The 17555-nt window shown below is 34.2% G+C and overlaps 3 protein-coding genes across 3 annotated transcripts in view; 2 read left to right on the plus strand and 1 right to left on the minus strand.

The window, feature by feature from the left end:
- The window catches only part of LOC111048856 (protein furry), a 329691-nt gene that overhangs the window by 52207 nt on the left and 259929 nt on the right, over window positions 1-17555 (plus strand). The window lies entirely within an intron of this gene.
- The window catches only part of LOC111048663 (thyrotropin-releasing hormone receptor), a 214382-nt gene that overhangs the window by 13567 nt on the left and 183260 nt on the right, over window positions 1-17555 (minus strand). Inside the window, exon 6 of the mRNA XM_039430315.1 lies at window positions 13494-13677. Within this exon, the coding sequence (XP_039286249.1) occupies window positions 13494-13677 (184 nt within the window). The remainder of the gene's footprint in view (window positions 1-13493; window positions 13678-17555) is intronic.
- On the plus strand, window positions 456-4021 carry LOC120351826. The gene is made up of 2 exons (XM_039430317.1): window positions 456-1779; window positions 2854-4021. The coding sequence occupies exons 1-2, from the start codon at window positions 1550-1552 to the stop codon at window positions 3065-3067; spliced, it is 444 nt and encodes a 147-aa protein (XP_039286251.1). The 5' UTR covers window positions 456-1549; the 3' UTR covers window positions 3068-4021.

Consider the following 17555-nt stretch of genomic DNA (forward strand, 5'->3'; position numbering starts at 1 on the left):
ATTTTATCAATAGTCAAGTACTTGATAAACAAAATATAGATACACAGAAAAATAATATAAAAATTTTCAAGTTTTAATAATTTTGACACAATTAATATTGCCAAAAATTGTTGATTTAGCCAACTCAATACTCAATTTTAAAATAAATGCTCTGTTTTATCCACGATCTTATTAATCTCAATTTGTTTTTTGTTATTTTATCCTCAATAAAGTCTTCCGGAATTTTATTTATTAATTTATTACTCTGATATTCAAATTGGTGTTTACTAGGTGTTTACTGTATGTTAATATTATTTATTTAGTCTTATAGAAAAAATGAAGCTTCAGTAATAATTCTGAACAAAGTTTTTCCACACTTTTGAATTAGTTTTCAAATAGGAGACTGCAATAGAAGAGTATTTTATTTTTGATTACTCTGCTGGTATGAAATTATATGAATAAAAAATTACATTAGCTTCAGTTTCAGTATTTCTTTTCTTTGATTTGGGCTAATTGATGGTTATAAGTTTGGCTTTTACTGCTTGTTGAAAAAATGTACAGTCATTGCGCTGTACTGGAAACGAGTGCAATCAATGCCACTTTTATAATTGGATTTTGAAAAATTTCCAAAAAGGTTTTTTTTTTGATTCTATAAAAAGAGTGCTCTTTGTGTTTTCATTGAGTGATATACATGACATCAGAACATTCAATTTTCCATTCAAGCTGTTATCATTGTTATCTGTCGCCTGTGATGGGGATGATATCACGTCAGAAAAATAAAATTCTAACGTGAAAACTCTGAGAGATCGTCATCAGTGTTATCACTCACTCAACACGTACCTGTGATATCAATTTTATTAGTATGTTAGTGTCCTGTCTTTTAATGAACGGTTCCGTGATTAATCCGCATATTACTAAACTATCAACCTATTGAGATAACTAACAGGTCATCCAGTCTTAATTTGGTGAAATAGAAATTGTTTGTTTGTAACCTATGCATGTTGCCTTCACCCATTGCGTGGCTTATAGATAATGAAACCGGTAGTGCATTTAATTCTATGAAACTTGGAAAGTGTGTAGGAATTTTTACGTATTCGCTTACGTTTTTATTCCACTTAAGGTTAATTGTTGACAATTGAGTATTTTTTCATCAATGGGGGAACGTTTTCTACTAATAGAGCTCCCTGAGGAATGGATTGTTAGTTTTCTATTGCCTCAATTGTGTGGGATTTAGAAAAATAAACTAAATTTAGCGTAAAATACTCTGTTCTAACTTCACACCTGAAATTGTGACGTAGTTGTGTTGTGAATGTGAAATAGGGGTAGGAGGTTATTGTTGAAATTATCCACTGATTGCGTCCGCGGGAATCTAACTGAAATCAGTTCGCTTCAAATCTAATAATTAATAATCACGCAATTAAAGGTTTGACGCTCTTGATTTTTCATATTTAAACCAAGCTCTCGATTCTTCGAGCATCAGTTCACTAAGTACTCCACAAGTAGTATATTCAGTGTCATCTGAAATTTGGTTCTAACCTTTAAACGAACCTAACTTTTTGAAGTTGCAACTATGTTCGCCAGTTCTGCAAGCTCTGCACTTTTTCTCCTCGTCGTATGCCCTGTGGCCATACTCAGCATGCCGGCCGGGAACTCGCCATCATTGTCATTGGATGATATACCACTTCCTGCGGTTGCGAATAGGTTGACCATGATTCACTTGAGTGGCAACAACACCATTTGTCCCTTCTCCGTCAAGGAAACCAGAACTGAAGGATTTCCGGCAATCGTTATGGAATACAGGTAAGCATCAACAATTTTTCAAATGTTTAGGTTTATTTTTGCATACCCTAAGTGTCCAACTCAATCTAAAGAGTTGGAATTTCAGAAAACACTGCATTTTGGAAAATTCCAAAGAGTTGGAATTTTCCGAAACTGGGGGACGCATATCAAGCACCTTTACCATTTTCTTTCATAGTCACGACTATTTATTTATTCCATTTTATTCATCATTAGCATACACACATAATCTTAGAATATTGAATTATATTTTTAATTCAAATTTCGTTTTATTTCCCATAACTCAATGTTTTATCATTTAATTTGGGTATCTTTTTAAACATTTCAACCATGTTAAATTAGAATCGCTATAGAACAAGAGTTTAAGTTCCATTGTTTCATTATTTGTAGAATATGTGCTGCCATTTATTTGGTGATAACAATGAAATTATTTCTTCAATGTTTAAATCCATCCCAGAATAAAGCTGAATAATTATAAATGTAGAATCAAATAAGATCATGGAATATTCATCAAACCTTGATCTTCTTAAAGATTGGAATAATTCCATTTTAATTATCTGTATAAACGTACATTTCTTCTTTCATTGATAGAATTTAAAAACCGAACATGAAGTTGATCAGTTACATTACATCCAAAAAAGTATACACAAAATCTAATCAATAAACTGGAAATCAAAATACACTACATTTATTATTCTACTCAAACAATTGATACCATGCTTCTAATTGCGTTATTATTTTTATTCCAAACAGTACACTGCCCCATATTCAAAATTTATTTCTACAGAGCTACTTGATGATTCTATTACATAAAATCACGTATATTAAATTTGATAGTAAACAGTATACTTCTCAAATTCATTTCGGATTACATATTTGAGATCTGAATTTCTCGAATTATTTCCATTTCAAACAGTATACTGTCCTATATTTTCAATTAGGGCTATTTGATGTTTTTTTGTAAATAATCACTAGTGAAGTGTCCACACTTTTTAGCATGGTAAATTTTATTGTCCATCTGAAAATTGAATCTCTGTTTATTCATCTTTTAATATTGTGAAATTATTGTGTTTGCAGTTGCATCAAGCAGCAAACCACCTCAAGCGCTGAGGGCAGCAGCTCAGGAAAATGCAAGAAGGACCACGAATGCGTGCAAGGCCTCACCACCATCATGATCCAGATGCCGAACAACCCCATCCCATCGCCAAGGCTCTTCAACGCCGGCTGCTTCTGCCACAAACAGAACTCAGAAACCCCCTTCATCATCCCGCCTCCCACCAAGTTCAACTAGACTGATGATAACACGGAAACCTCGACAACACTGAGCTGAATAACTTATATTGGAGGTAGTTTAGATCCACATTGAACTGTCAGCATTTGTTGAAGGGTTGGGGGTTTGCGTGATCTGTTTGGAATGCTGATAGTTTAGAGTAAATTTCACGATTGCACCAATTTAGTCAGAAACGTCCCCTCTAATTTTTTTAATGGATTTTTAAATACTTGTCCTCAGTTTATTGCCAACCTAACAAGGTAGGCAGCACCTTAAGCTTGTTTGGGAATCATCCTCATCTACCGAACAAAATTAGAAGGTACTCGGGTATGACATTACAGTAGCCATGACCACTCCTACCTCCCGTAGCTATTTAGTTCAGTGAGATAAATAATTGGGAAAAACAACAGATTTCTGGATATCTCTATTTGTAAACCTCTAATTAAGGATGTAATAAGGTTGTGATTGTGATCTAAAATGTATATAGAATTATAATAATGTTCATTCCATTAAAGTTCCTTTAGGCGATCGTTGTAGGGTAGTGATTGTAAAGTTAACTGCTCTTTGCGGTTTCGGGTTCGATTCCCGATCTAGCCTGGCATTTTTGTACAGTCATCATCATCATATCATCATTTTAATCGCCAACTCATGAACTCACACTTGTATTATGGTGCTATGTATATACCATGAAAAATGTAAGAATAATTGTTCTTCAATTTGTGTGAAAATGTGTAATAAATAAGTAATCGAATTGCCATTGAGTATGTTGTTGATTTATCCACCTGAATTACCAAATAGTCCAGGAAGATTTGAATATTATTAATGACTAGCTCACCTAGAGCAAAACCAACAAACGGACTTGAGGCAATAAAAAGTTGAATAGAGGTGTCATCTCGCACTTCTTTCAGTGCAATTTCAAAGTTTTTTTTGCAAAATAATTCTTAGGAACATCAAAAATCACCGATAACGTTTCGACTCGCCGTATTTGAACCTTTTCATCATCTTAGGAGATTTATTTGTTTATTTTTTTAAAGAATTATACGATTTCACAAAATATTCATTCACCCAGTTAATGGATCTGCGGCAGATCAATCTTCAATCAATTAATCAAGTTTCATATGAACTACATTGATGCTCAGTTATATTGTAATGTTAGAAAGGTTTCAGAACAGGTATTCAGTTTTATTTATGAACTGTATAATATTGCTGATACATTGAGGAACTGTTCAATATAATAATTGATTCCAATGTGTTGTAGTCTCATTCATGAACCGGATAATATTGTTATTAATGTCGGGTTCAAAAATATGTTGTATTTTCATTCTTAGGAACATCCCCTTAGTATTTTACGGTAGTAAGGCTCATTCAACCTAATCAGTTGCAACTAATTTAATTTACTTTATTGCGGAAGTAAGGCGATATCTTGCTTCGGGCTGCATTCTCGACCGTTGAGACGGCAGATCACGTAGAATCGAAATAAGAAACTCATTCAAGCAAGACAGAAGGAATAGAAGTTCCCAACGGAGATTAGACGGTTAAGGAAGGGTTCTGGGTCTTTGACTTGTTAAAACAGCTTCTTTCGCCCCAGTTCTGTATTTCAGATCAGCTCATCATCGTTAATTCAACTTAAATATTGCGTTCTTCCAATTATTCCAAGGTGGATGTATATAATTGAATATTGATTTACTGCGCTGATCTAAATTTCAATGGAGCCTATACAATTTGAGAATTCGAAATTCAGAATTTAGTTCTATTAGCGAACTTGAGTGTTGATATTGATGCCATGGGAAATATTATTCAACCATTCACGAATTTCTGAAAACATTTGAAATGATGAAGAACAGAATCAAAAGTTCTTAGAACTGGAACTTATGATTTACCTATATTCCAATTGTCTTTCCTCTTGATGCGATCAAAAATATTGATAAATTGGAATATTGTATTTCATATTTTAATAATTGACTACATTATTATTACAATGAATTTCCTCATTCTTTTCAGATTCTAAGCCATCATCTATTTGTCTCATAGTTTCGCCAATATTCTACGAACTACCCAATCTATTTTCAAACTTCTGTAATTTGGATTTGATTGTTTTAGAAGTTATAATCTCTTATATAATCAGTTCTGATAAGAGATTCCGAGCTTGATAATAAATTTCCCCAATCAGATTCTCGGTGAAAAGTTGTTGAATTTTAATTTCAATAAGTTCATTTATATAAACTATTCATCATTGTTGATGTGGGAAAAGAGTTCTAAGAAAATATTCAGTTATTAAAATTCGCGGAATAATGCAAAATGATATTCATGCATTCGTAAATACGTATTTTTTAACCAATGCTTCCAAAGTTCACGGTTTGAGATATAGACAATCGAATTCAACGTGTATTCAACTAAGAATACACTATTTTCTACATTCATACTCTACTGTCATTTGGTTCTCAGTTACAACACTGGTTCTTGCATTCTCCATAATGATGGGCATGTATGCAATGGGTGATAGCTCCTGGCAATACTTTTTGTAGTCTTCTGTAACAACATTCTCGTTCTCAAGAATGTATTCTTTGTCAGTGATTTTTGATTAGGCTTCTCTGATAGTATGCTCTTCTCTCTTGAACATTGGTATCATCTCTGTAGCCGATTGCTGTTTCATCATTTTCGTGTGGTTTAGATGTTTCAAAACAATAACCAATATTTTCTATTGAGTATTCAGGTTGTCTTGTGAAATTCTAGAGATCTGGATATAATCATCTTCTTGTGTATAATGATTGCTATCATTCTATCGTCTCAATCGAGTCTGAATTCCAGTTCAAAATTCAACTCAGAGTTCAAGTAGAGCGAAATATCCTTTTGCCACTAGATTTTTTTTCGAAATTCTAGTTGCTCTTCCACTAGATTCTTCCATCACATTCGTGAATATAAATTTGAAGAATGATTCAGTATACTGTGGAGTAGAATGTGAAGAGATTGTTGACCCCAACTCTGTTCTCGCATGTGGTTTATTACAGCTTTGGAGGACGTTGTCTGTGGCTGACTGAGGCAGGTTTTATATCTTTTGTAATGAATGATGGGTATAGTTTAATGTTGATTTCCATGGCATTCCGTGTGTAATTCGGCTCCGGGGACTTCCATATAGTGGCATTACATTTTACACTCGGTCATAAACGTAGACTTTAAACAAACCTCGAATTTCGAAGGTTCACATTTCCAATAGTTCTTTTTTTAATAAGATCTTTCATTTAAAAAGAACAATTTTTCTTTCTATTTTCATTGTTTTCTCATTTTTTGAATGGAAAATTGACTGAAGTTCTTGGAAGTGAAATTTATTTATTTAATCATTCTGAATTACACAACTTACAAGAAAAGTACCACAGGCTTACGCCCAAAATGTTTCCAATTCTAATTTATGCAACAGTTCAATGGGGTGCGTATCACAGACGTATGTGTCACTTCAAAATTCTTCAATTACAGACTCAATTTACAATTTAAATGTTAACTGTTTATATAATTTTAGAGAAGAGTAGTTTCAGGTAGGCCTATTGATCTCTCCCTGTCATAACTATATAATTTGTGATAGTATTGATAAATCAATAAATGAATTCTATTTATTGACAATAGAGATGTTAGAATATGAGCCTTGTTTCGGCGTTAAGCTGTGAACTTCTTCGAGTTGTTTTATTATTTCAATGTAATTTATTCTCAATAAATAAATATTCTCTATCTCCATGTTTTACGCACATACACATTAAATACTCTCTTTGCACAATGTTCTACGTGGTTAAGTGGTAGAGTGGACACTATTGTCCAAACTTCGTCACGTCAACAAATAAACATGTCATTCTATTTATTTATTTATTTATTTACATCAATAGAAAAATTACAACAACTTATATAGAGGCTTACAGCTTTATGCCAAAACAAGCCTCATTGAAAATCAATTGTTTACACAAACTGAAACTAAATTAATAAGAAAGAAAAAATGGAAAATAGCAATAAAAATAGTTTGAAACAATCATTATAAATAGAAAATAACACAAGATACAATAGAAAATAGACTGGAGAAATAATAATTAAAATAATTGACTAATTGAAAAATAGAGAATAAGTAGCAAGCCTATTTTAAGAAGAAAAATCTAAAATTTAAATATTTATAGTCTGCAAAATTGATTAAACATTCATAATTTAAGAGCTTGATAACATTTCCACTAAAATTGCGCAAATTATCAGCGAATATATCAATCTAGAATCGTACTCAAAGAATTGTACAATCTAACAGTTTTTTGTAAGAAGCAATTTGCATGATGTACTGTATATTCTATCCAAAGTAAAAAACATGTTTAATCCAGGTCTATTTAACGGAACAAAGATACTAAAGAGTTCGATAATATTCGGAATGTCTAAATGATTATTCAATATTTTGAATAGAACAATTAATTATATGAAATCCCGCCTGTTCTTCAATGACATAATTTGAAAACTGACTCTTAGACAGACACCTCATAGAATAGTCATACGGGCATGAATGTCCATACTTCTTGTAAAACATGAATCTGAGGAATTTATTTCGTATGCGTTCGATACTACTAATATACAGGGTGTTTCAGAAGTAGTGTCGAGAATTTTAGGGTATTGTACCTGGATGCTAGGAGACTACAAATGTCATATTTGAAGTGTCCAAAACTCAGCGGTTATCCTTATAGCTGCCATTTTGTTTTTTTCACTTAAAAATTTTTATCTCAAGAACGAAATGTTGTATTGATCTGAAATTTGGCATGAATATTTATGCTATAAAGACTCAACTATAAAAAATAAAAAAAAATTTTTTCGTTGAAATTTTTCAAAATGGCGGCCATTTTAAATTTTTGATGGCGAATATCTCGAAAACCGTCCATTTTACAGAAAATTTACAAGAGACAAAAAAGTTAGCAAATTTATTCACAATTCCAATGATACCTAATGTATCAAGATTGGTCGAAGAATAACAGAGGAATTAATTTTTTTCGTACTGCATGCATGACCACTTTTCACCATTTAAAGATCAATATTAATTTTTTTTATAATTTCATGAAAACCGTTCTTATTACAGAAATATACAAGAATAACTTTCCTCCAAATTTTATTTTACATTGAAAAATATTAATTTCACTCAAATCGGTTCACTGATACTAATGCAGCAATTGCTCAAAATGCCGTCCTTCAACTTGATTACACAGTCTGCACCTTTCAATCATGGACCGTCGAACTGCTATAAAAGCATTTTCATCATCTTGAATGGCACCTGCTGCAGCAACCACTCTTGCCACAAGGTCTTCTTCGTTTTCTACTGGCGTGCTGTAAACAAGGTCTTTCATATGGCCCCAGAAAAAAAAATCTAAAGGGTTGAGGTCAGGTGAACGTGCGGGCCACGGTACTGGTCCACCCCGCCCAATCCACCGCTGACGATAGGTCATGTTCAGAAAGTCCGTAACAACATTTCCGAAATGAGCAGGGGCACCATCATGTTGAAACCAAATATTATATCTGTTTGCAAGAGGCACATCTTCCAAAAGTTCTGGTAGTATGTCTCTTAAAAAAGTAATGTACGTGGGAGAATTCAGACGATTAGGAAGAATGTATGGTCCAATCACGCGATTACCTAAGATACCCGTCCAAACATTCAGCGAAAATCTATGCTGATAACCACGCACTTTGACCTCATGAGGATTGTCTAAGGCCCAGACGTGACTGTTGCGAGAGTTGAAGATTCCTTCTCTTGTAAAGCTGGACTCATCGGTAAATAACACATTTTCTAGAAAATTTGGTTGGATAATGTCTTGCTGAAGAAACCAACGGGCACAGTTTACTCTTGGCTCATAGTCGCGTTCAACCAATGAGTGAACTTTTTGAAAGCGGAAGGGGTGAAGTCTTTCCTTGTTTAGTACACGCCACACAGAAGAAGCACTTGAATTGATTTGCTTTGCAACTGCTCTCGTACTCGTTCTAGGATTGAAATCGAATTTCTGCAATACTTCCTCTTCAAAAGCAACATTTCGAACTGCTCGAGGCCTACCAGCAATTACCCTGTTCCGTTCAAATGAACCAACTTCTCTCAGCCGATTGTGAGTTCTTGTGAACACCTTGTCGGAAGGGAGACGGCGGTTTGGAAATGCAGCTGCATACATTCTTCTTGCTTCGGTCGCATTGCCAAGAGCTGCTCCATACATGAAGTGAATATCGGTGTACCCCAGCGAACTAAATTCCATTACAATAATTAAATATTTGTGTAGAAGCAACGTAAGAAAATATTGAAACTGGAAATTTAAGATAGAAATAAGACCTAGGAAACGTGAGACTAAGAAATAGGAAGCACTACATCTGGTTCTTTACTTTTAATGAAACAACAATACTTTTACAAGACAAACATTATCATCTGAAAACCATTGTAAAATCATCTGTTTGCCCATATGGAGCCATACCGAGTTTCAAAGCTTCATCTTAAATACATCTGGAATTAAAAAATTAATATTGATCTTTAAATGGTGAAAAGTGGTCATGCATGCAGTACGAAAAAAATTAATTTCTCTGTTATTCTTCGACCAATCTTAATAAATTAGGTATCATTGGAATCGTGAAAAAATTTGCTAACTTTTTTGTCTCTTGTAAATTTTCTGTAAAATGGACGGTTTTCGAGATATTCGCCATCAAAAATTTAAAATGGCCGCCATTTTGAAAAATTTCAACGAAAATTTTTTTTTTATTTTTATAGTTGAGTCTTTATAGCATAAATATTCATGCCAAATTTCAGATCAATACAACATTTCGTTCTTGAGATAAAAATTTTTAAGTGAAAAAAACAAAATGGCAGCTATAAGGATAACCGCTGAGTTTTGGACACTTCAAATATGACATTTGTAGTCTCCTAGCATCCAGGTACAATACCCTAAAATTCTCGACACTACTTCTGAAACACCCTGTATATCTCTTGATAAGGAGTCCAAACAACTGCACAATACTCAAGTCTACTTCTCACCAAGGCCAGATACAGCATCTTGATTAAATCAATGTCTGTAAAGTGTGTAACATTTCTCATGATAAAGCCTAACATCTTATTTGAAATTATTCAAAGGATGTAATTAATGTGATCTCTGAAGGTGAGAGTGGAGTCTATGTAGACACCCTAATCTTTAATCACATAAACTCTTTCAAGATGTTCATCTAATAATTTGTAGTCAGGAAAAATCTGTTGCACTGTCTAGTGAAGACAATAAATTTGCATTTCTTTACATTCAGTGCCAGATTGTTTCTTTCACTCCAATCATTCAACCTGCCCAAATCCACCTGTAACATCTGAGAGTCCTGATCATCCCGTATAGTTCGATAAATTTTAACATCATGTGCATAATAAGACAATTACTGTTTTTAATACACTCTGGAATGTCATTAATGAGTAAAATGAACAAAAGAGGCCCAAGATTACTCCCCTGGGGCACACCTGAACCACTAGTAAAACATTTTGATCTAATATTATTGAAATACACAGAGAATGAACGCTAGGCAAACATCTTCTGCAGAAGTATTTTGTGGTCAACCTTATCAAATAAGGAATAATCGAGGTAAATTGCATCATTGTATGCCTCTATCAAGGTGACTTGAAATGTAATTAGTAAATAGGAGAAGATTACTAACAGTTAATCGTTTTTTAAGGAAACCTTGCTGACCAACCGTTATAATGTTTTTGAAATTATTTAAAATATGCTCAAACAGAACATGCTCGAATACTTTTGCAGTTGCATTCAAGTTGGATATTGGCCTGTAGTTTTTTAAATCATTTAATTTTCCACCCTTAGGAATTGGAGTGACTCTTGCCTCCTCCCACCTACTAGGAAACTTGTTTTTTCGGATGGACAGGTTGAATAAATAGTGTAGAGGCTTAATCAAAATTTCCCCACAACCCTTTATTATATAGGGAGGTATATTATCTGGACCACAAGATCTTTTAGGTTTTAGGCTTTTAATAGATTCAGCTACTTCTCCCTCAGTAATGTTTCGTATATGAAAAGTGTCTGAGACACCGTTTATTTTGAAATCGTTATTGGGACATGAAATTTCGTCGAAAACAAAGTGAGTATCATTATCATAAACAGAAGCAAAATGATTAGCAAATGCTTCAGATACTTTTCTAGCAGGAATCTTCACATTGTCAATTTCATCAATCAAATCAATCAATCAAATAACTTTTTATTCACAAAACATAATACAAATTTATAACATTCATTTATACATTTAACAGTGAATACTCTCCACAAAGACTTGAGTCTGTGAGTGGAGAGTGAGTTCTTTCAAGTCGAGATTATGTTTTCATGTTTTGTACATATTATAATTGAAACTATTGTAATTGAATCAACTAACATTCATCAGCAAATCAAGAATATAAATTGCACACAATGAAATTCTATACTGGTAATAAGTATATACAGACAAATATATAAATAGTAGCTTAAAGGCTATACTTAATCATTATAAATGGCAAATTCACTAAGTTCTGAATAAGAAGGCGGATTGAATCAGTTGCTCTGCAGCATCCCTGCCAATTTCTAATAACCATCTACTCAAATGTTGCTTGTAGGTGTTAATACTGTCATATTCCCCAGGTACGGTTCTATTTGCTCTTCTATCCTTCACGTAGTTCCAAAAAATGTTAATGCTAGTTTTAGCACTGTTTTGTACACCTGTTATGTAGCAGTGATATGCAACTTTTATTTGAAACTTTAGTTTAGTTCGAACTTCTCGAAACCTTTCCTTATAAAATGATTTGAAAACTTTCTCAAGCGGGCTAACTTATTTTTCAATTTGAGATTTTTTATGATATCATTGTTAAACCAACGTGGATACTTAATACTACTTATTTTATTTATTGTTGGAATACATTGATTCATAGCCTTAAGCAACAAATTATAATAATACTCAACGGCTTTATCAACATCCTCAATCAAGTATAAACTGTCCCAATCAGAATTTTGTAAAGTTATATAAAGCTTATGGAAATCTGCTTTTTTTAAATTATAGTAAGAAATTCTAGTGGGAAGGAAAGCTACGTGAAAAACAAGAGCAGGGTCAAAATAGTCACCATTTTCAGCAAGCGTGGGATCATCTGGCCTGGTAACATTCAACGGGATATTACTCAAGATTAAATCAAGAGTTCTTCCATTTATATTTGGATCATTATTGAAGGAACTCAAATTTAACAGACCCATTAATTGAGCAATACATCTAGCCTTACTGGAGCCAACAGAGAAGTTGAAATTATCAGTAATCTCATTCAGATTGAAATCTCCAAAAATAATATTGTCATCGTTTATCAAACCGTACTCGTTCTCAATACTGTCTACAAAGCTCTGATAATCGAGGAGCCCAGATGTCTGTCTCAGATAAACTGCTGTGATGTTGATAGTCCGTCCAGGCAGACGCAGTCTGACAGTGAGTGATTCGGATCTGACCTCCGCACGCACACTCACCAATGCAGTCGACAGCCACCAGCACGCCCCCGCCTCTCGACCTACCTGATAATGTTGGGTTACGGTCGCATCGATAAATTTTGTATTTGCCATCACAGAATTCACCGTCTCTAATGTCGTCAGTCAGCCAGGTCTCTGATAAGACGATAATCTCACAAGAAGAATTCAGAAATGCAAGAGATAACTCATGAAGTTTAGTTCTCATCCCACCAACATTCTGATAACAAATTAAAAGTTGTTGAAATCTAGAGTCTTTGCAAGTCGACATCATTAGAGATAAGAATTGCTTTGCTGCCTTCTTCTCGTTTAATCTTTATATTGCCTCCTTTATCGATCCACAGGAACTTGTACTTTTTGTCGATTTTTATTTACCGTGCTCTAGCGAACAAAATCCGTCTTGCTCGGGACAAAGATTGATTTAAATAGATGGGTGTATCAGAAGGAAGTACTAGATGACGTGTTGACAGTGTGCGTTTCACACGTCTTTTGTGTAACATTAACTCCTTATCAGTTCTTCGTACAAACCGCACTATTATACCAGGAGTTGACCGATTGTTCTGTTTCTTTAATCTATTCTATTCTATCTGCTACTATATCAGCTTCTCTCAACAATAATTATTACAGTTATTTTTTGATAGAGTATTATGTAACTGATAGCTTATTGGTTTCAAGGTAACCATTTCTGCTACTAGGCTATCCTATACTATTACAGTAAACCTTGTAAGCTGGTTAACTACTGTTAGCGACCGTTCTACGTCGCTACTAACGAGCAAGTTCTCAATAGTTTTAAACGATGGCACTGCAACATGGGTCCAATAAAAATCGAGCGGTTACACTATACAAATTAACTTTGCTAATTGCAATTTGATTAGAGTTTATGCTCTTCTGAGTTTGACAAGAATGAGCAGTTCTTGTGAAGGAATTAATGATTTCTGAAAAAATGAGTGGCTGACCTGTGACAGTGGTGTTCTCAGTGAGCCTGCGACTGCGGCGACAGAACAGCGACACGAGCGCCCGGCGAAAGTTCTGGCCGCTGACGCAGTACAACACAAAGTTGATGCCGAAGTTGGTGTTGAACAGCACAAGGAAGTAGTGCTGCAGGATTATCTGCCAGTTGTTGTGCTCGTTGTGGCTCGGCTGCAACATCAGTTATTCATCTTATATTACACATTATTATTGTACATGAGGAATATATTTTTTCATCTAGTGACCACCTGTGGAAGGGGTACAAGGATTTGTCAAACCTTTCCTCAAGTTCAATTTTCCCCATTAAACTAATTCAATTCAATTTATTTCTTTTCACACACACATACAAGTCCAATACAGAGATTAACAAAAAGAATACATGCAAACAACAACAAAAACAATACACATTCAAACAAAATAAAAAAGTGAAAAAAAGGATGGAAGATTGAAGGTTTTTCCAACTATGGATATCCATGTACTAGGAAAACCTTCAATCCTTGAGAAGGTAAAAAGGTATCAGGAAAAGTAAATAATGAATCGTTAAAGTTTGATCGATTGTCGATTTTACTTCAATATATAAATCAATCTAAATAAACAATTTAGTTCAATTTCCAATAACAGTATATTGCTAGCACATTTTTTCCATATATTTAGAACGGTAGAATGCATCATTCACGCATAGATATGAGCTAAGCAAGCTACGACCTGTGTGGTACTCTCAACTGCTGAGATGAGAGCACACCAAGCAGGAGACTTTCGACACTGTCGTGCGTCCCCGGTATTGCCATGTAGGAGGAGCTTGTCATATTGCTAAACCTTGTGGAGGAATTTAATTAGTAAACCTAGTGGAGTGAATTGATTGTTGAAATAGCGTTTCCTCTCTTATAAATTATATAGATTATAACTATTATTAATAATTATAATAAAAAGTTATGTATTATACTACACACTACAGTGTAAAAGCGAACAGGCTCTCCTGTATTGATTTGTATGTTACAACAGAATAAGTCATGGTTCTTCAATATCTTCGGGAAACCGCTGATTTTGGGCTTAAGTCTTGATTCTGGTTTGTTTTCACATCATCAAAAGTCCTAAGCTCAAATTACATTCAATCAAATGTATTTCGAAAAATTTGGCTATCTTCATTGTTCACTAAAAATACGCTGGAAAATATTGATTCCGGGCGCTATTTGAAGGAATTTCAAACTTCTCTGAACACTTCGCAAGTCTTCAGCTCAATCTTTAAATTCAAATTTCAAGATCACTTATTTATTTATATAATTTATTTCTATTTGTAACATTTATGTTACTGTATTATTATGAAATGTATTAGACAGTAGACACCAGAATCAATTTCGTAGAAGCAAGAAAAACGCTAAACAACTACTGGAAAAACTTCGATTCCGGGAATGACTCGTAGATTTCAAGACTAACTAGATCAAATTGGCTGATAGTTCGTTCAAGTAGTTTCTCAGAATCCCATTGAATTCGCCGTTCTGAACTCGCTCCATGTTTTCGAATCGGAACTTTCTTACTCAGTGCATCATTGAAACTTCAACTAACGTGGAAACTGTGAACAAATGGCTTAAAGATTAGATAATGCGAAGGTCTTGAAGCGAGCTAGAGCTAAACTAAATACCGGATGACGAAGAAGTGAAAACTTAGGCCTCTAATAAAGTGGAACAAGTGCAGTACATTAGTTGGCAGGGAAAAGGGAAAGACGAGACATTGGATCGATGCAGGGCGAAAGGGAAAAGAAATGTGTGGACACTGTGCCTCTTGACGGCTCTCAAGTGTCTCCAGATAAGGGAGAAAAGTGTCCTCCACAACATTTAATGCTGTCGCTTGCCATGACCTTCTAATTCTCTCAGGATGATTGTCTTGTACAGAATGGAGGAATTTAATGGAGCGTAAGAACAAATTTATCGTTTTGAACTTCTATGTAGTAGTCTCCTGTGTTGTATCTGTGTACCTTCACTAGATACATTTTTGCGACTAGATACAAACTGTATTTAAGATAAAACTGAATCTCAGATACAGTCAAACTGTTTCGGGCTAGAGAAAGGTAGAGAAATGACTGTTTGAAGTTACGGAAATGCTTTTCAATTTGGAAGAACTCATGTATAGCCCAGTCAAATAGTCATTATAAAGCGACCCGACCAAACAAAAATTAAGGTAATTGATTTTATTGCTTTAATCGGTCCATTTGGGTTCTAGTAAGAACTACTAGATTACTCTTACTAGAACCCCAATGGACCGATTAAAGCAATAAAATCAATTACCTTAATTTTTGTTTGGTCCGATGTACTATTTGATTGGGCTAGTAAGAAAGTAGTTTTCAATCTATACAATATTTGACCGAGCGAAGTGAGGTCTGAGATTCAAGTCGACGGTTTGGCATTTCTCTTAATGTTTAAATGTTTATTGACCGAGCGAAGTGAGGTCTAAGATTCAAGTCGACGGTTTGGCATTTATCTTGATGTTTAAATGTTTATATGTTTATATGTTGCGCATTTACGGCGAAACGCGGTAATATATTTTCATGAAAGTTAACAGGTATGTTCCTTTTTTAATTGCGCTAAAAAAGCAAGGTTTTACAAGGTTTTTGGAAATTTTTCATTTCAAGGATAATATAAAAGGAAAAAGGAGCCTCCTTCATACGCCAATATTATAGTAAACATCAGACTATAGAATTATTCATCATAAATCAGCTGTGACAAGTGATTACACAGATGTGTGGAGAAGCCAGTCTATTGCTGTATTTCCATAAGGTCTATTGTTTCAATCTGGTACTTGTGGATGAGAATACTGTGTGAGGTTTACTGTTCACAGAACTACTAGTATATTTGTATTTTAGTTGTTTTGTAGTGGAGTACATTTTCTTCCGTTTCTTGGCTTGTTTGTCCAGGTTCGCAAATAATACTTAACGATCAGTCTTTCTTCCAATATTCAATTTATTCATTGATATGGGAGAGGTAGGCCTATTCCAAACCCCCCCCCCCAAAAAAGTTTCTTCATCCTCCCTCTTCATCAGTCTTTAGTATTTTCTTCTCTTTCTTGTTCTTATGCTCCTTTCTTATTTTTCTCATGTCTTAATGTTTTCATCATCTCTCCATTCTTTACCTTTAATCTATCTATTTCTCAACCACCTTCTATTCCTTTCCTTTCTCATCTGTATTATCTTTTGGCTCCAACTCTTATTTATTTTTCCAGACATCACTTAATGGGCACAGTGATGACCTGGTACTCCATCTCCCACTTGGCACAGTGAAATGAGTACTCCTCTGTGGAAGAACTACTTCTATAAAGTACTGTACTTGAAAGGATAAAGTACACCTTTCCCACCAAAGTAGAATATGTGAACTTCCTCTCTTATAAAAGGGGATTCGCAAGACTTGAGAGACCGTTCTCCCATTAATGATGCCCCAGCATGGGGATGAATTCTGGAAGTGCTAGTTGATGATAATGAAGTTGAAGTTCAAATAAGACAGGCATGCCCGGGGAGATGTGGTTTTGCAAGTTATAGTTGCTAAGTATTCAGTGACTGAACATACTCGTCGGATAATGTAAAATGCATGAAGACTAGAGCCGATCAATCAATACCCATTGAACATTGTTCCCGGTTTCTCTGGAATTAAGCAGCCATTGTTCACACTAGACACTAGACATGAAGTTCATCTGCAAAATATGGGAATCAATCTAGCGTGTCACATTAGTATCTAAAAAGTACTGTTAGTGTAGAAATATTTTATATTTTGATTTTCAGGTGATTCATTGTCTTTTGTGAGTGTAGAATATAATATTATCACATCTACTCCATTTTAAATTCTCATTTATTCAAATGGTTTCCTTTTTTATTGCAGGTGAGTTTTGAGTTCACATTCCAATCATTTTTTCTTCTGTTGAACGTGAGTTTATTTATATTTTTAATTTTATTAATTTTCTTATATTATTTTTCATTCTTAATTCTATGTACTGTTTTCTCTTGATACAATGGCATTATATAGGCATTAATGGCATTATACAGTGGCATTATATATAATATAATG

Source organism: Nilaparvata lugens, chromosome 6 (genome assembly GCF_014356525.2).
Source record: "Nilaparvata lugens isolate BPH chromosome 6, ASM1435652v1, whole genome shotgun sequence".
NCBI classification, from domain to species: domain Eukaryota; kingdom Metazoa; phylum Arthropoda; class Insecta; order Hemiptera; family Delphacidae; genus Nilaparvata; species Nilaparvata lugens.

Excerpts from the sequence above, each read along its gene's own strand:
- LOC120351826 (XM_039430317.1), top strand. The coding sequence starts at position 1,550 with ATGTTCGCCAGTTCTGCAAGCTCTGCACTTTTTCTCCTCGTCGTATGC. Across the intron at positions 1,780-2,853 it reads GCAATCGTTATGGAATACAG|TTGCATCAAGCAGCAAACCA; the intron begins GTAAGCATCAAC and ends TTGTGTTTGCAG.